Consider the following 22,028-nt stretch of genomic DNA (forward strand, 5'->3'; position numbering starts at 1 on the left):
CTGACAAAAATATTTGCGCTGTCTAACGCTCCTCTATCACCATTTCTTATGGGTGTGGTTGCTCTTAATATTATTCCATTATATAGCTCCCGGACTGATTTCATGATGTTTGGTGATTGTTTGGCAACCGTGTCTTTGGCGATGCAGCTGGTGATGTCTGTTGGTTGGCGTTCCTTCCGTCTCACGTCATGGCGTGTGTGTTTTGTTTTGTAGTGGTGTCTTGGCCAGTTTCTGATGATGGATAATTGTTGTTTATTGTGTTTTGCAACTGTAGCTTTTTTTTTTTTTTTCTTCAATCCAGCAAGAAATTGTGTAAATAAGACGTTTGTTTGTGTGTGTTGTGTGTTTGGAAACGCATTTGCGTGTCACTCGCTCTCATGCTGATGTCATGGCCTCCCAGCACACTGCGTGTAAGCAGCAGTGTGTTCAGGAGATCATGATATACACACAGCTGTCGGCTTCTTTGCCCTCTCTCCTCGGTCCACCAGCAGTGTTTTTACAAACACACACACACACGCAGCATTTTGCCCCAACAGGTGTGATGTCAGCAGGAGCTCAGCATGGCGCCACATGTTGCTATGGAGACCGGCATGCGCCTAATGAGCAACGGTTCCTCACATGCGCTTGCTATCTTTCCCATTGCTTTTCTTTCCCCTTTTGTCCAAGTAGTTGTGCGTCATTGTCTTCTCTCTCTCTCGCTCCCTCCCTCTCTATCTCTCTCCCTCCCTCCGTTTCCTTCATGTCTTCCCGCTTGTCTTTATGCCGCTGCTCAAATGGCAGAGCAGAAAAGCACCTGAAATGCTGATGGCAGGTTCAGAGGGCAAATCAACACCTTTATCACAGGACACGCTCACGTGTACAGAAGTGTGCACCAGCACGCACACACATAACACATTAACCAATGACACCTCACATATTGCCACTTTGGCAACCTCGGGGGGGGGGGGGACATCCTGCTGACATGATGCTGCAGAAATTTAGCATTGGTTGGCAAAATATTTTTTTAATATTCATTTTTAATTACCTTTTCTTCACAAGCCAAACCCAAATGATAAATAATCATTCAAGCAACTTGATTGAATAAAGGGTTAACATTTTTGTTTTAAAAACATCATACTGTACAATGCTGAAGTGTGGAGCATCATATAGCATAAATAACGTGACCCGATCAGAAGGTAAGGACATGTGACACACAGTTGTGCATCCACTAACCAACACTCACTTTGTCATTCCATGGACGTGCAAACTGTTGTCTTACTTCATATTTTCTGCTTGCGGCCGCTTCAAACAAGTTTTCAAATCATGGGCCTGCGATCACGATTCCGTGCCGGAGACGGGAGCGTGATTGAGTCATGAATCATGGCGTATAACGCACTTCAGTTTGGCACGCACGGCGTTTATGGAGCCGGCAGTGAAGGGGCAACGGCAACCCTGCAAATGGTGAAAAGAACACGCGATGTTCTGCCACTTCCAACGCAGACACTAAACACATGCGCACATGCTTCTGAATATGCATGTCAGCCATGTGAGAGTGTCCTCCCTGTGTGTGTGTGTGTGGCAGCAGCACACCAACACACTGCAGTCACATTCAGCTGTCCAGCATGTCCGGCTGATACACACGCACAGCGTTCAACTGCTGAATGTGTGTGTGTGTGTGTGTGTGTGTGTGTGATAGAGAGATCACTTTAATATATCAAGTAACCAAGGAGAGACTGATCAATATTTGATTTAGGGCCACTTTGTGTGTGTGTGTGTTGGGGGGGAGGGGGTACTATCTGATTTCTGCTGCCCGTGATTTTCACAGTGGCGTTGGTGCTGCTGGTCCATTGAGTGTCAGCAGACAGCGGTCTCCGGGGGGGGGGGGGGCAAGGTGGTACATATTAGCGCCTCCAACAGGACGTATGAAGGCAGCGACATCGTATTTATTATGTATGCCTCTTATGTTTGAATCAGGAGCCTAACTGCTCCTCGTCTTCATCCAGTCTCCAATCAGTAGCTTTGCGGACCAAACCCGTACCAGGAGAATCTCTTCCTGGATGTTTTTATATATCAAACAAACTTTTTTTACATTTGTAACTTGAACTGTTCTAGCTCATTTGTTGTTAAGCTTCTTCTTGTTTTTCTCTCACCCTGATCTCCTTCCTCATTTTTCTACCTTAATCTCATCATCCCCATTCTCCTCCAGTGACCTTTCCTCCTTTTCCTCGCTGTCCTTGTTTCCAGTATTCTGCCCTATTCACATCCTTTTCTCCTGCAATCCATCACGTACTCTACTGGTTGTAATATGGGTGTCTGTACCCCCCCCATCCATCTGAGCCCTGTGTTTTGAGTTATTGCTTTCCGATCAGCCGTGAGCCCAGAGCCGATCCACAACGCTCACACACGTTCCAATACTCTGCCATTGTGTATCCGGACTTTGACGCGAGTGGAAAACTTTTTATCTTTTTGTTCTCACCCCTACGACCGGTGTGGGAGAAGCACGTTTCAAACACCGCCGATTCCCACATGTTCTTGATTCTATCACGTTGCTTGACGCTCAAGCCGAGGACCCCGTTAGGCGACATGAAAGAGCAGGAGAGCTCTTGTTTTTAAGGTCACCAAGCTACTATTTCAAAAATAGGCTCTCGTATGTCATTACTGGATAAATGACACACTCAATCCTCCGCCGATCATTCATATGCCGCGGTGCTGAGTTTGCAAACAGTTGGCATCAATCCCAAAACTAATAATGTTATGTAGAAAAACTGATGAGGCTGCATATTATATTCTTTCTCTTTTTCCTTTTTCTTTTTGATGGATTGTGTGTTTTAAAAGTGTGTGTATCTTTAAATGAATTCATGCACACACACACACACGCACACATTGTCTTTAACTGTTATCTGGTTTATTTGTCCTCCAGGGTTAGGGTATCCGTATGTTCTGAAGGCTCCAGCCCACGACTTTATCTCCGGTAAACAAGCAAAGGAAACGACATTCCCGGGCTTCCCTTATAATCACCAACCACCCCTCATCCCTCGCTCTCCTACACGCCACAGCTAATACTGCTGCATCGCTAATCCATCATTAATCACTGATCAATAACATTATAAGGTGTTTGAGAGTCGCAACGAATGAATGTCACCATCAATTAAAAGAAATCACATGGTTGGTCTGTGCCGTTTCCAACTGTGTGTGTGTGTGTCCAAGGGCAATGAAAGAGGTAAATAAAAGCGTAACAAGTCTGCTGAACCTGCAGCTTGCTAGGCGATACTCACACATGCACACACACTCACATTGTGGCTTCATATTAATCAACAACGTGTGTGTGTGTGTGGGTGATAAGGGGGATGAATGGTTCTGATTGGTTGATGCAAGATGCAGACCAAGCACAGTGATCAATGTCTCTCTTCTCTGCTGCGCAAGAACAGACAAATGCACCATGGACTCACACATTCAGAGACGGTGAACACACACACACACATTGCATGCAGAGTGTGTGTGTCTGTGCAAACCCCTCCAGCCTTTAATACTTTGCATTTCATCCAAGAATCATATTTTTTTCTTCACCCCTCTCCTTTTCCTGTATTGGTGCAGACACACACACACACACACACACACACACTGCAAGTATTTTCATATGTTCTCCCTCTACATATGTATGTGCTTCGTGATACACCATGCATGCATTGCTAAGTATAAATATATACTCTTGCAGAGTCAGCACTTCCCAAATCCCCTACAGACACACGAGTTCAGAGATTGGTGTTTGAAGAAGTGTGGGGGGGGGGGGGGGGGGGTTGGTGGTTGGGAGATAAATGGGTGGATTATTTCAGAGAAGAACAGCTAATGTAGCAAGTGGGCTGAAGAAGGATGGAGGGAGGGGAGGAGAGGGGAGCTGAAGGCAAAGCTCCGGGGTTTGGAAGGAAATAATCAATTGAGAGAGAGAATGAGAGAGAAAGAGAGAAGCGGTGCAGTCTCTTGGCTTTTGGTCTTCATCCAGGAAATGTATACCCCCCACCCCCACCCCCTCCCCCCATACGATTGAGCTGAACCCATTTCTTCAGAGAATTTAAGACACACAGACAATGTACTCGCCCACGCTGGTGTTGACTGGCTGTTGCATCGGCGTCATCAGTGCCGCCATCTGCGTTTCTCCGTTAGGTGTGTATGTGACGCAGGGCTAATTTTATTCATCATTATCTCCATCAGCCATTGTCGTCATTTTGCTAGATACGTGATTGTAATTCAGAACGGTTCACATCTGTCTCTTTGAATTCCGCTGCTGCAATCAAGGAAAAACCTCTCGCATTAAATATGATTAAAATCTTTTACTGTTCCAATTTATTACCTCCACCAAGGAGGTTGGGTTTCTCCCATGCCGGTTCATCAGCAGAATAGTACAACAAGTGTGTGTGTGGGGGGGGGGGTATTGGTGTCAGCCAATCACTGACCTGGAATATAGCTGAGAGTTCACTTAAGTTTGCTAACTAGTTAGCGGACAGCGTCTGCTTGTCCAACCCTAAAACGGTATCTCCTCAGTCGACTCTGAACTTCCCCAACAGAATAACATGTTCCAGCAGCACACAGGAAACAAAATAGAGTCGGATTGTAAAATACATCATGAAACTCAACTTTTCCTCTGACTCGAACTTCGGCGATAGACGCCCAAACGATCATCGTCCCGAGAGCTCTGACCCAAAACGGAAGCCTCGTTTGGTTTCTGGAAGCGTCCTCGCTGCGTAACGTTTACGACGAGTCCACTTGAAGATATTTGATGATGTTTATCCTCTTTCTCCCTCGCTGCTTTAAAAGGCGGTGCAATATTGGAGTAGACTGTGTGGGTTTTAGTGCTGGTCCCACAGGAAGTGTTAAGCATACATCACACACTCTCTGGAAGAGATTAAAGAGGGATGGCGAGGCGTAATAACTTTGGTGATCGTGTTGGCTTGTTTGTGTTTGTGCCTGCTTTGCTGGTGCGTCTACAATATTACAGCTCATTAAGTCGGCATTGTGCTGCAGACGTACGACTGGTGTCACAACCGTTTGTGCTCGCCGAGCAAATGGAGTGATTGAGTGCGGGACGAGGCACTTTGCCTGCTCGCCCGGGACCAATGCGTTTGCTGCACATTTGCATAAACATCACTCTTTTGCATCTCATTAGCATAGAGAACGCATCCACATGAAGGAAGGAGTGGGTGGGCGGCGAGATGGACGCATTAATGAATGGATGAATGGGGAGGAAGTGTGCGCCCAGGGAATGGAGATGGTCGCATTAAGTACCCGAGGAAACATTTGCAGATTGTTTGTTGGTTTTTATTACTCTGTTTCTTTCCTGGTTTTCCTCTTCTCTTTGACTCCATTCTTTTACATCTTTTCTTTCTCTCTTTATATGCATCGACGCCATCGACTTGCTTCCAAAGTCTTTTCTTTTTGATGGAATGGCGATTGTCATTTGTTTGACTAACAGTGAGGAAGTCCCGCCCTGAACTTCAGCCTGAACGTGCCGGCGTGTTTCAGTGATCGATTCTAAGCCACCTCAATGTGACTCCAGATGGAAAGCCATCATATGAGCCGTGACAGGTCTTCCAGTTTTATGCCCATATTATGCTCTACTAGAATTACATCTCCAGAAGAAACGCTTTAGTGACCAAACTTATTGATGTTAAAGACCAGCTGGCATGTTTCGCGTTTCAGGAGATTTGCAAACCTCCGTTCAACTTTGTCAGTCAATGTCCAGCCGCATCTGTTTTAGGAGGCATCAATTAATTGAACTTAGGGACTTTTTGAATGTAAAGGATCCTGATTTTTACATAAATAGTTACATAATACATTTATTTATTTCGAATGCAACAAAAAAAAATATAATATATAGGTAGATACTTATACAGGCTTCACCATCAGCCAATGCAAAATGCCAATAAATAAACTAAACACAAACACTCTCAAATCGAGTTATTTAAGAAAAAATAAAACAATACACACAAAAAGAACAAATGAACACTCTCTCTCCATCCTCCTGTCTATACTTCTCAAAGATATATGTCTTATACATTTTTTTGAAATGTATTTATGAATATGAAAAGTAAATAAAGTCAGCGTTGCCTGCTACTTTTTTTTTTGCTTTATAATGAAGCTTTTTTTTACCGTCTATCAAACTCTGTCATCCCAATTTTATGGCTCTACCCATTGCTTATCCAGCTCTCTCCTGCGCCGGTCGTGCATCACATACTCGTATTATACCGAATTCATCCCCACCCTCTTGATTAAACATATTATTTAACAGGCAGAACAGCTGAATGTCCAGATTCCCCTATCTTTACGTACTCTAATCTATTTAAGACGGTGGTTTCAAACACAGCCGGGCATTCCTAATTGAATCCCTCCCTAATGCATGAAGCTACATAATGAATGTGGGAGCACATTCAAAAAGAATGGGAGTAGCTCACTTTGGCATAATTGTGCAGAATTGTAGCATTAGTGGTGGCTCCTTTAACCTTTAAAGCCTCACCTTGCATAATGAATGAGGGCTGATTTGAGTAATTGGGTTTTGTGTTGGAGCTTTTGTAGAGAATCTGTACCGTGTGTGTGTGTGTGTGTGTGTGTGTGTGTTCACGTGCTCTACAATAAACCAGTAAGCCACCTATATATATATATATATATACATACACTCTCGCAGGAGCATCCTGGCAGGATGATATACTGCAGGGTTTGTTTTGTCTTGAGTGATCTGCGACTGTTTGAGACATCAGTTACAGTGAATACGGGAGATTAACAAAAAGCCGACAGCCTTTGTTGTCTTAGACATTGAACTTTATTTACTAGATCATCAGCTTGGCCATACAGTCGTCCCTCGCTATGTTGCGGTTCACTTTCACACACACACACACACACACAGAGCTAGTGGCAGAGACATTAGGTGTCAGCTTCCATCAGCAGCCTGCAAGGCTGGAAGCTGACACCTTGAACTATCTTGCTGTTTTTCCCAGGTCCCTGAAAAAACATAAAAAGACAACAACAAAATACCGGTTCGCTGTACCTACCTCTTTGCTTAATGTTCACTTAATCACACCGGCGCTTAATGGATGAATTGGTTTTAGGTTAGATCCCTTTGTGAGCATGTTTTTATTTATTTATTTTATCTCACACGCTTGGATTAATGCACAGTACAGCTGGGATGCTCCATTGTTAGTGTTGGGAATAATGGTTAGCTGTAAAAAAGCAACTTAAGCTGAAGTACTGTGTTTGGCAATAACAGGATGTTTTTAGTTTGGACTTTCTGATGTGAAAATGCCTTTGCCTTATTTTGAGTCGGCATCAAATAGAAGCTATTTCAATTAAAACAAATTGCATTGGACAAAGAACAACAAACACAAAGTGCCCCACACTCGCGCAGCTTCTTGATGCCATGCTGAGAACCTAGATGTGCTGTGTATCCAAGGCAACCTAAATCATTCTCAGCAGGCGTGTGGGCATTACATCCGTTGGTGAGGGGAGACGGAACAAGCAGGCAGGAAAGAAAAGAATGGAGCAAAGAGAGAGAGAGGGGTGCAAAGACAGAAAGGCAGAGTGGCTGCAGATGAGGCCAGAGTGGGGGCAGGATAAGGGGTGAAGTCAGAGGTTGAATGTGATTATCAGAAAGCAGGAGAATGAGAGGGGGATGATTGGATCAGGGAGGGGAGGGGAGGGAGAGCGGTGCATGGGGTGAGTCAGCAGGCAAAGAGAGTGATTGGGCGCTAGCATGCTGCTTATTACATGCCATGAAGCATAAAGTGTGTGTGGGTTAGATTACAAACACACACACATAGATGTACAAATAAATCGCATCTACACACACAGCCTTAGACACAAACGCATACAATAACACTCATTTACATCGACTGGTGTCCGCTTGACAGAAGGGGTCCATGAACGCAGACGGCCTGTGGGTGAGATGACGCACAAACCCACACACGCACACATGAAGCTTATTTCCCCAAATTTATAATCGACAATCTGAGGATTTACATAAAGTAAAGACGAATCTGTGTGTGCGTTTACAATGCTTTTTTGTCACAGCCTGTGTGTGTGTGTGTGTCTGGCATGTATGTTCGTCAGTTGAAGGCATTGATTGGTGAATATGTAGAGCGAGTCTGACTGTTCTTTCCATCCCTGCAACGTGTCTTTGTCCCACTGCCATCAATATGTTCATTATTTTCTCATTTGAATCCAAGCACATGCACGCAGTGTCACATTTGCCATGTGACGTAGATCTATTGGAAGAGCACGAGTTCAATATTTTGCTATTCCTTTTTTCGAAATCAAAATTGAGGAGATCCGCCTCTCATCCATGAGCGCTTGCCCGTCGTCATCTGCACCGTGATGCAATGTAGCTTGGATAGAAGCAGAATAACTGAAAAAGAAACACCAAAGAGGAGGAATGTGTTTATTGTTGTTTATTCTTTTTCCAGTTTCAGTTTTAAACACCACTGTCCAACGCCATTACATTCAAGAGGAGGCAGACGTGACTCCAGAGCTCTCCTCCAAGACTCTGCCGCTGCACATTAAAGAAATCTAGAGATATAAAAGGGATAAGTTTCTTCGGCATCAAGGATGGCAGATAAAAACATTCTCATCTCCTCTGGAGAGAAAAACACGTGGGATGTTTAAAAATGATGGATCATTGGTCGCCGAAATAGAGGAGGCTACTGGGAGGCATGAGCATTACATCGTCATTAGTGTTAATTGCTGGAGAGTACGGGAGAAACGGGGAGTATGTGTTTGTGCGTGCGTGTGTGTGTGCGTGTGTGCACAATGAGCCCTTCAGTGATTTACTCTTGGAGCTGGGAGTCTGACTCCATCAGGTGAGTACAATCCAACTCATAAGGCTTCATGCACTGATTTGTGTTTGGCTTTTTAGTGCTTTTATTATTGTATTAATTGCTTTACTATATTTTGTCCTCCACCTCTTGTCCATTGCCTTGTTGATAATATATTAACATAATCTCTGTTGGGCATTAGGGATGCACAATATTGCATCTGATTGTGCAGTAGAAATATCTCTCTGTGAAGAGTATCGTCGTGATGCAGCTTCAATCTCACACATTCAGTGGTTTATCATTCTATGGCTAAAATAAAAGCCTACTTTCACATGTATGTAATTAAAGCCTCACTTTGTCAGATAATAAACCTTTTATAAACTATTGACAAGCCAGTATTACTATTTTGCATCCCACCTGGGCAGAGTTGGCCATTGCTGATCTAAAGTCAAGTAACTTTTTGCATCAAAGGATGACTGCTTTCCTTCCCAGCCCCCGAAATAACCAACATGTATTACTAAAATGCTGTGACAACTCGATTGGATTTTTTTGTGTGTGTGCAAGACATAATTTTATACAATTTCCTCTGTGCAAAACAAAGTGTTATTTTACTTTTTTTTTTTTTTTACTGAATATTGAAACAGGACTGGCTTACAGACTGTCTGTGATATCACAGATCCTCCCTGCAGGCCTCTAAAAATCAGATTTCTAATGAGCGCAGAGAAAATGCTCACTTTCAGCCATGAATATGAAAACAACTTTCTAATGTCAGTTCCACATCTTTCTGCACAGTGCGGGCGTATCCCGTCAGAATCAGAAAAAAATGCATTTTTAATTACGTATGACATCTGTTGGAAATAATCCCAGTTGTAAAAAGCGATATCTGCATAGCTAGGTGCTGTTGATTAGGTAAAAGTCCAGGTTAAAGGAATTTTTACAGAGAGGATACTATTACATTACCAAATACCTCTAAGGAAATGTTGTCATTGGTTCCAAATGAGCCAAGTTAAGCTAAAGTCTTACCCTGACGTCTGTGTGCGTATAGATCCATCGTGTTGTTCATCAGTGCATCATGTGTCAGACATCACTGATTAAATTAGACACAACTGTATAGATTTCTCCATTTTAAAAATTGCATTGATTCCCAATGGGGGGGAATAACTCCTCGTCATGAAACGGAGCGATAAAGTATTTAGAATCGACTTGAAGGCAGCATTTTCTCTGTAGATCAGCATTTCATCCTAGGTATTTGCAGTCCTTAACTTGTGGTCCTGTTTGTGTTCCTGGCATCTATCCATCTATAGTCTGCACGGTTCGCTGTCAGAAGTTCCTGATCTCACGAGTCGGAGAGGATTGGATCTTCCTCATCCTGCTGGGACTCCTCATGGCCCTGGTCAGCTGGGTGGTGGACTTCTGCATCGCCATCTGCCTACAAGGTGAGGGAAGTTATAGGGCAATGATTTCCAGCTCTTTATTTTTCTTTTTCTATTTTAATCTTTGGAAGGAATAATTGAAATGCAATACTTTTATTGAAATCAGACCTTGAAGATATTTAAAGGTGATACACTGGGATTTATATACGTGTATCGGCACACGTCTGTAAGTAAGTGGTGTGTATGATGATGATGAACATATTTATTAGATAGAATGTTAGCGAATGTTAGTATTTGAAAGACCTTTTCCAAAAGGAGCTTGTGGATAGACAAAACCTTGCAGCAAGGAGAATGGCTTTAAATAATAAGCTTTAAATTTAGGTTCTTCCACAGAGACTGCTTCCTATCTTAAATCGCTGGGAGTCTCTTTTTAAACAATGCATTCACACCTTTTCCATGTGCCCACAGCACAGAAGTGGATGTACGGTGGTCTGGACAGTAACGTGTTCCTGCAGTATCTGGCCTGGGTGACCTACCCTGTAGTCCTCATCACCTTCTCTGCTGGCTTCACCCAGATTCTTGCCCCGCAGGCTGTCGGTGCGACCAAGACCCACACATATACAGAGATGAACCACATACACAACATATAGGCACTAAATGCACTTTGGAATGTTGTAAAATAATCACATAATATAAATTGTGTCCACATATATAACCTGTAAACACTATTCGTAGACTCAAATGACATGAGATGTGTAAAAAAAACAAAAGTGAGCTTCAGAGGTGGAATTCAGATTTTGTTGAGCTTCAAGTTTAAGGCCCCCCCCCCCCCCCCCCCTGCAGGTTCGGGTATTCCAGAGATGAAAACCATCCTGAGAGGAGTTGTGCTGAAGGAATACCTCACCTTCAAAACGTTTGTAGCCAAAGTCATCGGCCTCACCTGCGCCCTGGGCAGCGGCATGCCGCTGGGCAAGGAGGTAATGTGTACGCACGCGGCGCAACCTTACGATGGCATCAGTGCATTGGGGCATATATGCAGAGCTATGCTACAGCTCATGGACATGTCAGGAACGTGACCCTCTCACGCCTAGTCCGTGCCCCCGACATCCGTCCGTGCAGCATGAATTACAAATGGTACGTGAACATGTTTCGGTTCGGGTGCAGAGCAATCGGCATGAAATCTGGGGATTGCCTCAGGCCCTTTTCGTTTTCGAAGACTTCTGGCTTCTTTTAACTTCAGCATCACTTCTCTGATACGATGTCTCTTATTTAACCCTTTTGGTTACACCCTCTGGATTTAAAAATGATATCCTCTCTTTTATAGTTGTCGATGTATTTTTGAAAGACCTCTTTTTTCGTGCGATCTTGACAGACAAACGCGGCAAACGAGACTCGACTTCTGGCTAACGTTGCACCTGGGTTTTGTTTCAGGGTCCATTCGTGCACATCGCCAGTTTGTGTGCTGCCCTCCTCAGCAAGTTCATGTCCCTGTTTGGAGGAATCTACGAGGTCAGTCTTATTTTTTATTCAACATTGCCTTTTTTTTGTTTTTTGACTGTCAGAACTAATTTATTGTAAAAAAATAAATAAAATCCTTATTTTTCACATACATTTTACACTTGATACAGTTCTAGCACCTCCTGCATGTAGTTAATTGGTATAGTAACATATATTTACTTTTGTGTGTAATGATCCTGCATGGTTCAGACTTGAGGTGGCTTTCACATTCATTTCTCCAGTCAGAAGCTCATTTGTTTGATTATTCTGACACCACGGGAACTTACTATGATTTAAATGGCATTGTTTTGGCGCTGCCTTTGGTCTCCACCGACTCCTGAGGGGAATCTGTTTAGCTGATGAATACTCCGTTGTGTTCATCAGATAAATGTGGCTCTCTGCTGAGGAGGTGGCGCGGAATGTTTTTTAGAAAGGACTTGCCTATTCATTGAATAAAGTACTGAGAGTAAATCAAATCAAGTTTTGTCCCAGGCACAAGTTGAAGCTTTAATTTAAGCTTTACATGGAAATGGTAATACATGGAAATGAAGAACTGTGCAAGAAATAAATGGCAGGCCTGATGATCTACACCCAATGTTGATGCCTCAAGATAAGAGATTCAATACCTGACAAAATCTGATGGTTGTCCCTCCGTTTTCCCCAAACGAGGGTTTAAATGGTGAAATGACGTGACACTAATGGCAAGACGGGATCTTTTTTCTTTCTTTCTGTCAAGTAGGAAGCCAAATTATAATTATAGTGTTAAATAGGTTTGTCGTTGCTCAGTAAATTGGATCTTTTTTCAACTTCAAAAACAACTTTTCCCAGAGAGAAATGCACAGAGATTGAAATGGAAATTTAATTTGGAAGGAGGAAGAGGTTGATGAAAAAGATGGAGGCTCAACGAGGGGGGGGGGGGGTTCTTCATTATCATTTCCACCATTTATCTTTGTCCTCTTTGCTGTCCGTTGGGATAGTCATCTGATGATCGAGAACAAGTATAGTATTGACTTTCAACACTCGTTGGGGACAAAATGGTCCTTTTATTTAGGGTTTGGGAATGTTTCACCTCCCATCCAATATACTGTCTCACTTAAATCATAGCTGAAGAAGCGTCTCGAGGATCGATATATTGATTCGATCATCCAATTTATCTCAGTGGGGGGGGGGGGGGGGGGGGGTACCACACCTTCCAGGCTGATTGGAACCAACTTTTAACATAAAATCTCTACCTGAAGAATAACATAATATCCTAAGGCTGTTTTGTTAAAACAAGATATTTATAGAACTGATGCCGACTTGGAACACGACATGCCATAAAACACAACTGGAGCTGAACGCTGAGGTAAACGAGCACGTCTTTGTGGACGTCCAAGCGTGTCCTCTTATACTGCAGATTTCTCCCCTTTTTTCATTTGCAGATTTTGAATGCTCTCATCTGCTCATCGACGCTTTATCTCTCTGTAATCATCATCTCGTGCCGCTAACCCTCCATTAATTTTTTTTTTTTTACCACTCCCTCCCTCCCTCTGCAGGATTGTCATGCATTGTGATGCATATTAGTGCTGATTGTGTGAAGTGTCCCTCTGCAGCAGTTTCTGGTCCTCTTCAGAGTTTGAAGTGCAGTATGTTAATGCGGCGCGTGGGATGTGAAACCCAGCTTTTTGTTTCAGCAGGCCTTTCAGTGGTACGCTTTACTTTGACGGCCTGGTGCGTTCGCGTTATGTACTGGATGTGGTGTTAAAGGCAGGCTTGTGCAGATGGACAGACGTATCTTGATCAGATCTGCGTCAGGTTGTCAATTTTATACTGCTGCACTGGAGACCTTGTTAAATAACTTGCTTGATAAATTAAATGTTAAAACTGGTCCAACAGAACTGGTATTGTCAGTTAAAAAATAAAATCAGTCTCTTAACGTTGTCTCTTGCTCCCATACTTCCTGAAGGAGCCCTGGACGAAGGTAATTTCATCTCTGGATTCCTTTTAGAGCATGTTCCACATGTGGTCTTCCTTTACTGTTGCATGCAGTACCCACACCAGAGGCATGTTTCAACCCCTTTCCAATCAACATATTATCTATGTTTTATATGAACTTATTCATAATGAGTCAAATTCCATCACAGCAAGACCATTCAATGGGTCCCTTTATTGTTTCCAACAAACATCTTCCAAATGCGTGAATCCCCAAATTCATCCTGACCTAATGCAAAAGCAAACGTTTATTTTTTGTAAAGATCAGTTAGACAGTTTCTACATATTTGGGAATTTTTGGAAAAAGATATCATGTCTATTAATGTGTGGGTGGGATGGGGGGGACGTAATCTGTACCTGCACCAAAATAACCTAAATATGTCAAGATATCCGGAGGAGAATTGTAGACGTGCACAAGTCTGGTTTCCAAATGCCTAAAGGTGCCACGATCATCTGTGTGTTGGGATGGATTCGGTATAATATATTTGAGTGTGTGCAGACGTGCAACTGGCATAAATCGAAGGTAGCAGGCGGCATCTTCTGATGCAGGTAGCAGGGTGTCCTGAACTTCAGTTCTGACAGATCCAGGGAAGACCGCTTTGATTTATTTGCATTAGAAGAGATCGGCAGTGATGTCGTTTTCTGTTTGTATTGCAGAATGAGTCGAGGAACATCGAGATGCTGGCGGCGGCCTGTGCCGTGGGAGTGGGCTGCTGTTTTGCAGCCCCCATTGGAGGTGGGTCTTCAGAGAGCAACATATGGTAACAGACCTCCGGAGGCGTGACGGCTAATAATTATAGCATCAGAAACAATCTCAGCTGCGCTATGTACGCTAACACACAATGAGCTTAATGTCCCCGGTGGATATGATATCCTTAATGCAATATTGCCATCAATATACCACATCTTATCACGGCTTGTGTGTGTGTGTGTGTGTTTTCTAGGAGTGTTGTTCAGTATTGAAGTAACATCCACGTTCTTTGCGGTGAGGAACTATTGGAGGGGGTTCTTTGCTGCTACCTTCAGTGCCTTCATCTTCAGAGTGCTGGCTGTTTGGAACAGAGATGAAGGTAAGTTGTTCGACTTGTGCTCCAAATATCGATGGAAAGGGCGAGTATATTTAGAACCGGGACATTCGGACCGCACCAAAAGAAACATTTCTGGCTAGCTTTGAGTCAGTTGTGGGGAGATTTTTTTAAAAAGGAGGCACTGGAGTTGTGTGAGTTTGTGTAAATTTTGGATTCGACAGAATAGACTTTTGTGTGTTTATAGTTACTGTCGAACTGCCAAGACACGGGCCCAAAAAGTGTAACAATGGCTGGACAGGTGGTGTGTAATAACAATAGTAATAGCATAGTTGTTGTACAGTTTGCGTGAGAATGACCTATAGGCTAGTAAATAACAAAGACATGACATGGAAATGTTTCCAGTGCTGCAGAAAATGAACCTGAGCTTCAGTTTCCAGGAGCAGATTCTGCAACTCTCCTAAACTGCTTCCTGAGTATCTCGTTGGGTCATAAAAGTGTTCCAATCCTCTATTTATGAGCCTGCGATCTGGCTGCTGGGCTCGGCCTCTGGTCAGCACCTCAACAATGAACCTCATTAACTCCCCTTCGGATTGTAACCTGAAAATGTTACCCTCCATTTTAAAGTGCACTTCAGCTGATTCCAGAAGCCCAGACCTTTTCATTGACCTTGTTTTATGATATGCGGCGGGGGGGGGGGGTTAAGTGTGGCTGGTTCTCTTTCCTCACTGTTGATGCACTTTGTCTTTTCTTTTTTTCCCAGAGACCATCACAGCCCTTTTTAAAACCCGATTCCGTCTGGACTTTCCCTTTGACCTGCAGGAGCTGCCTGCCTTTGCTGTCATTGGGTGAGTCTTTGTTGTTTACGTTCTAAATTTGCAAAGCGTGGTAGGAGTTGCAAATATATTTGCGATAAAGCAAAAATAAAAAAATAGGCATCAACACAAAACCATCTGTCTTTGAAATAAGAAAGTTTGCCATCTGGTCATCCTGACAGCCAGCTATTCCCATTTGCAGTGACTAAAGTGTAAATTCACATATTTCTCAGGAGCTGCACTCACCATAGTTTGTCAAGGTGTTACTTCAGGCTATGATTCGTGAGTCCCCTAATATGGATAATTCAGCCTGCAACAGTTGCGAGTGCACTGAGGCACGTCTTATTTTATCCTGCCTCAGCCCGCGGGCTCCTCTGTGGCTGTGATGAACCACCGGCTGCTGGAAGGAAGCTGATGGAGAAATGGAACGGGGGGGGGGGGGTGCTCCACCTCCTCCTTCCTTCCCTCAAGCACACATTTCCATGCTTACCATTGCATAGGCCTCGAAAGATGTTGTTCATCTTTTGGCTGGTTTTCTTATAAACACCCACATTCCATGCATTCAGTGCCTCCAGAGCAATTGGCCTCCGATGTGCACTGACATGTCTTGGGGGGTGTGTGTGTGTGGGGGGGGGGGGGGGGGGAGTTTCCATCTTCCCCAGTCACAATCTGTCAGGCAGAAAAAGTCGGTCAGTGTCTTCGTCAACTAGGCCAGGTTGTTCCGAGCTCTTTGAAGAGTTGCACACTATTATATACTCACTGTTTAAAGCTCCAGGCCATAAGAGCATAGAGCCTGAAATACAACTCTATATATTACATTACATTACATTACATTGTATTGTATCAGCAGGAATGTGTACATTCATACAGGGTTTGGTGGGAACATCAATACATTAATTTCTGTCAAATGTAAGTTACTTCAATAGGAAATTATTATTTTGATGCTGCTTCATGGAATATTACAAATGAGCAATGACTACAAAAAGTATCATATCTTTGTTTCGGCCCTCATCCATACTTTTGTAATAAAGCTAATGAAATAACCCTGAACCAACCCAAATAAAGGTGCATCTAAGAGAACACAATGGTTCTCCAGTGTTTTTCATCGGTGCACCGACTCCCCCGTCATCCCGTTCATTTCTTATTCAGAGAGATTTGACAGGATTAATAATGTAGCGGGATAAATGTATAAGCATTAGCTGGCCTGCAGAGCAGTCTCCATCTATTCTTTCTCGCTCTACCTTTCCTCCCCTCTTACTGTCATAAAGAGGACTCCCACTGCGCTTTTGAATGCATGCTTATGTAAACCTCTTTTCTGCTCTGACTCCTCCGCACATCCCCATTGGACTTTATGCTCCCCCCGCTGTCTTTCTTTTAGCTGTATTTTCCTCATTCCCTTTTCAATCCGTGTCGACGTCTTTCTCCGTTTCTCTTCCTGTCTCGTCTTTGTGATGTTTTCCTCTTCAGTGTTGACTTTCTCTTTTCCGGCTCCCCCCATAAGGCTGTTTCTTATTATCCAGTATGTTCTATCTGCTGTAAATAAGATTTAACTGCGTTTCATGTGCGTCCATCGCTGACGTTGAGCTGACGGACGGTCGTTGCCTGTGGAGATAGCCTATCAGTGATGACTTGGCTTGATCAAGTCTGGACATGGAATTAATTCACTAGTTTCAATTAGATTTCCCAGAATGCATTTTTCTGCCAAGTAGAAAAAAAGCCTCCCACTCTTCCTAATGTGTATGTGTGTGTGTATGTGCAGCATTGCCAGTGGTTTTGGTGGGGCGCTGTTTGTGTACCTGAACAGACTGATTGTCCAGTTCATCAGGAAACAGAAAGCCATCAACAGATTCCTCATGAAGAAGTAAGGCCACTCTAACAGACTAGAAATGCAACTTTCATTTGTTTTGATTTGATTTTCATTTTTTTTGATTGTGCTATACTCAAATGAGGTGAATGAATAAAATACGATGCTTTAGTATTAAAATTATTGAGCACGTAATTCGATTACACCCCGACCAGACCACAATTATGATGTTTTTTGCACTTAAATAATTTTTATAATTGAAAAGATTGAAAATAATACTGAAATAATAACGTGCTCATGTCCCACCAGTTGATAAGAAAGTGATGGGGATGATAATAAAGAATAAGAATGCGTCACCTGGTTATTAACGGTTCGATGATCTCCTGAAATAAATGCATTCCTCCTGACTGATTCAAAGACTCTAAAGTGTGTTCATGTCGATTATTCAGGTGAATCAAACCGACGATGTAAAAGCGCACTACTGCAGTATTTTACAGCGTGCGATAATGATCAAGGAAAATATCCCATTCCCAATAAACTCCTTTAATTGTGTCTGATCCTGTTTTTTGTTGTCTTTATTACATTCCCTGTCTGCCCTCTCTCCTTTCTTCGTCGTTCCTTCACCTCCATCAGGCGGCTGCTGTATCCTGCCCTGGTCACTTTACTGGTCTCCACGCTGACGTTTCCTCCCGGCTTCGGACAGTTCATGGCTGGAAGGGTACGCTCTGCACAACCCATTCAACACATGGTGTTATTCTATTATGGACACTAAAGCTGTAATACAAAAATGTGGACGGTGGAGTAATGGGACGGTAGCTCTTAAAATGATGGATCGGTTATATATTCAGTTTCCAATAACTGTCTGAATTTAACACCTCCAGTGAACTTAAGATGTCAAAGTTGTCTCAGTGGCTCCATTATGTATATTTTCTTCATGATGTATTGTTTTGGTTTTTGCCTTTATGCGACTGCACAGAGCAGCAGACTAATGAGCCCTATTAGCTCATTGCATTGTTTCATAACCGCCTCATTCGTGTCTGTGTGTGATTTGTTATTAATGCTCACATCAGTGGTTAAAGTGTGCTTCGGTGTCTGTGTGTGCATCATCTGCGTGCACGAAAGCTTTGATGAGCACATTGTCCTTTGGCTCCAGGCATGACTCATAAGTTTGTGTGAGCGTGACCTCTCTCTGATTTCAGCCCCTTCATCTAATTAACAGAAATATACAACGCAGAAACACACACCTTCAGGCACATCTTAATTAGGCCCTTTTGGGGGGGGGAGATTATAAAGATATATGTTAATTATTTTGATATTTAACTTACCGGTAACCATAATCAATTGGTTGTTTAGGGGATACTTTTGTCCCAATGTCTTCGATTGTGCAAGCTGTCTGCAATTAGCTGGTCTTATAATTGATATGTGTCCTGAAGGCAGCCGACATCAGAATCACGCACACACACAATGTGTCCTCTTAATGAGGCTGAGTAAAGTTCTGGAAGCTCAAAATCAGCCTCGGCTCTCCCTCATCTTAAAGGCGTCGTCTGTATTTTTGAGTTCCGTCTCTCCATTTCTTTGACATCATCACCATCACCATTCTCCAACTGTCCCAGCGTCACCTGCTCGTTCTGTCATGCTCAACGCAGCGCATTCAAAGTTATTGTTATTTCTCATGTTGTGACTTAAATTATAAGTGAAATTATGTCACTTCCTGTGGGCTCTTCAGCTGACCCAGAAGGAGTCCCTGGTGACGTTACTGGACAACCGGACGTGGGCCAAACAAGGCATTGCTGAGGAGTTTGACTACATTGGACACTCTCAAGCCTGGCAACACCCACAGGTCAACGTCTTTGTCACCCTGGTCATCTTCATTGTCATGAAGGTAGGAATGCTAAATGTCTTAAAACTTATGATGATCCAAAAAAAAAACCCCCACTTGAATCTATTTGCCACCCAGCCCTGCTGTCACTTCATGTTCCTCATCGTAAGGTTACCGTCCCATTTTATTTTCACTTCCACGCGAGGTGCTTTATTTCCCTCTCGCCCTGTCTTTATGATAAATACACACATGCAGTTTGCTGCAGCTAGCTCTAATGGCATTAAAGATAAAGGAAGGTCGTAAAGGAGACAGTAAATTGGACTTGAACAATAAAACAATAAATAGTAGATTTCTACCCTTTTTTATTCAGTGCTACTGGAATAGAGGCTGGTCGATCTCCTCTTGGCAGTGATAAACACCAATGGGATATTTATTTATTGTGGTGTTGTAAAGTTATCCTAGTGGAAGGCCTTGTAAAGTTTCAAACAACATTGTAAAATATAAATCAACACAGAGCTTATCTGTAAACATCGTTGTTGCATGTATGTTGCCTAGGCTGTTGTGATTGGCTGCTTGTCTTCTCCTGAGACTGAACCACTCCATAGCAGATAACATTTATTTTCTCATCATTATCTAGCAGAACTTTCAAGTCTGTGTTAGACTGCTACATGCAGATTTGAAAGCGTTTTAGATCGACATTAAATGGGACAATCCCCGTGAGAACTAGAGGAGCATTTCTGTCCTGCAGTGTCTGCAATCTACCGCTAGGTGTCACCAAAGTCGCCTATGTTCAAATCCTCACCCTAGGCTCTTGCAAACCAAGTAAACCTTCCTGCATTAACAATATTGAAATATATATGCTCTTTTTGTGCCAAAAATATTTTAAGGTGCAGCAAAGTGCTTGAACTGTGCTGTAAAGCAGTCTGCGCTGCAGCAAGTGGTTGAAATACGAATGAAATTAATCTACAGCATGAGCCAGGAGCTCTAGTGTCAAAGTTATGTAAGCAGACCTGATGGTGTGACAGGCTGTTCTGCAGGAAAGGAAGAAACTGGGTGGCTGCCTCTTTTTCATAGTTTCTGATAAGTACCCCAGAGAAAGTCTCGCTCAGCCTTCTGTTTTTACATGCAGGTATAAATCTGGATTCCTACATGAATCTAATTTCATTCGATTATCCTCTCTTCCTGCTGTGTGTTGTTTCATTCTTCTTTGTGTTCTGTCCTTAAACTAAATTCTAGGTGTGTGTGTGTGTGTGTGTGTGTGTGTGCACTTTCCGCATACCTGATATGAAGGTGAGACTTGTGCACTAGAACCACAAAAAACAGAAAAAACGAAAATCACCAACGTGTACAGTCGTCCAGCTGTTCTCACCATTTATCTACAGACATTCACTGACTCATGTCCTCTTTTCTCACAGACACACACACAGCATTCGATGTGAAGCTGTAATGGCTCTGTCTAATTACAGCCTTTGGTTGTCTTGGATTCAGCCCGGTTGATTTTCAAAGGGGGATATTGCTCTCTCCCTCTCCTTCTTGGTAATAAATGGTTCTTTTATTCTCCGTGGCAGCCATCTTGTCTTGTTGTTCCTTTTCTTGCTCAAACTTCTGTCAGGCTTTCACTCCAGCTGTTTCGAGCTCGCTGTATACCTGCAGTGAAGATGAGGGTCTGCTGTGGTACCCCTGAAGACGTTTTTATACCCTTTTTTTTAGCACACTAGAAAAAGCACACACGCACATCCTCAAACAAAACCTGCAAAGGAATATGGCAGGTTTTGTGGTTAAGTGTTATTTTTAGTGTTATGCAATTATGCACATCAACAGCTCTCTCCCTCTGTGTGTGTGTGTGTGTCTTGCTTACTTTGTAGCCACAGGAAGAAAAAACTGTTTCTAAAACCGTTCAACATTTTCTTTCCATATAGATGAAATGCCTTTTTATTATTATTATTATTATTATTATTATTAAGTCAGCATTTTCAACCAGCTCCATTTAGCTTAGTAAACCAGCTAGGTGCAGGTTGGTTAGCTGTGGACAATTAGCCGCTGATTTGACCAATGATTACAACAAAGTCAGCTGATTGATGGATTTATCAATAGCTGAATTACCCCGCTAGCTAGGATAATAAAACCTGCTAAAGGCAGTGCTCCTTTTAACTAAATAAAGAAAACTGCTTTAATTGCCTGTCTGAAAGGACAACATAATATGGTTGTAAATCTGTGACCTTGTTTCATTTTAAACGTGTACATGCCCCCGTGCAACAACAAAGTCTGACAGGTGTAGTAATAACGACATTGAGGCTGAGGGAAAAGAACAGTTGAAGAAAAATAATATTTTTTTCTTTCCAGCCTCTGGTCAAATTCTCCACCCAGAAACACGATGAGAAATAAATTAAGTTGAAGAGATGATTAAAAAATCTGTTCATGCATCCTTTGTTGCAATCTGATGACATTCGCGTTAATGCCTTCCCATAGGTAATCATTGTAATATCGATCAATTATTTGATAAATTTGCAATTAGTCTAAAGACACCATATCCATTGGTTATCTGTTCGCTTCAATGAAAGGCCAACGTTAACCTGAAATCAACCTGCGGCTGGAGGTCTGCCGTGTTTCTTACCTCCTGCAGCCGAGGCTGAGTTCAGCTCTGCAGGAATCGTGTTGACAGATAAATATATTGAGATTCACTGTTTTACTGCAGCTTTAAATAATACCTATAGGTACTCTCTCATTTATATCATAGTTACCCTCAAAGGGTCGGCTAGATTGTATCTACACTTTAACATATTACTTAATGGCCTCTACATTTGATTATTGGTTTTCTTGATAAATAACTAGTTTAAAAAAAAAACAGATATTCAATTGTATTGCATGCTTGAGAAAAAGTGAGTTTTGTCACAAAAACACTTGCGTGTGTAATTTTACATGTACTGTACATAGACACAAAATACTGTAC

General features: G+C 42.7%; 1 protein-coding gene across 1 annotated transcript in view; it reads left to right on the forward strand.

The window, feature by feature from the left end:
• LOC137912649 (chloride channel protein 2-like) overlaps positions 1-22,028 on the forward strand; it is a gene marked incomplete at its 3' end in the record, with an annotated part of 48,871 nt that overhangs the window by 19,051 nt on the left and 7,792 nt on the right. The window contains exons 3-13 of the mRNA XM_068756786.1: positions 10,079-10,210; positions 10,616-10,744; positions 10,991-11,124; positions 11,579-11,656; positions 13,590-13,604; positions 14,273-14,351; positions 14,560-14,685; positions 15,404-15,488; positions 17,215-17,316; positions 17,893-17,977; positions 18,986-19,141. Of these exons, the coding sequence (XP_068612887.1) occupies positions 10,079-10,210; positions 10,616-10,744; positions 10,991-11,124; positions 11,579-11,656; positions 13,590-13,604; positions 14,273-14,351; positions 14,560-14,685; positions 15,404-15,488; positions 17,215-17,316; positions 17,893-17,977; positions 18,986-19,141 (1,121 nt within the window). The remainder of the gene's footprint in view (positions 1-10,078; positions 10,211-10,615; positions 10,745-10,990; positions 11,125-11,578; positions 11,657-13,589; positions 13,605-14,272; positions 14,352-14,559; positions 14,686-15,403; positions 15,489-17,214; positions 17,317-17,892; positions 17,978-18,985; positions 19,142-22,028) is intronic.

This window comes from Brachionichthys hirsutus, unplaced genomic scaffold (assembly GCF_040956055.1).
Source record: "Brachionichthys hirsutus isolate HB-005 unplaced genomic scaffold, CSIRO-AGI_Bhir_v1 contig_769, whole genome shotgun sequence".
Lineage (NCBI taxonomy): Eukaryota > Metazoa > Chordata > Actinopteri > Lophiiformes > Brachionichthyidae > Brachionichthys > Brachionichthys hirsutus.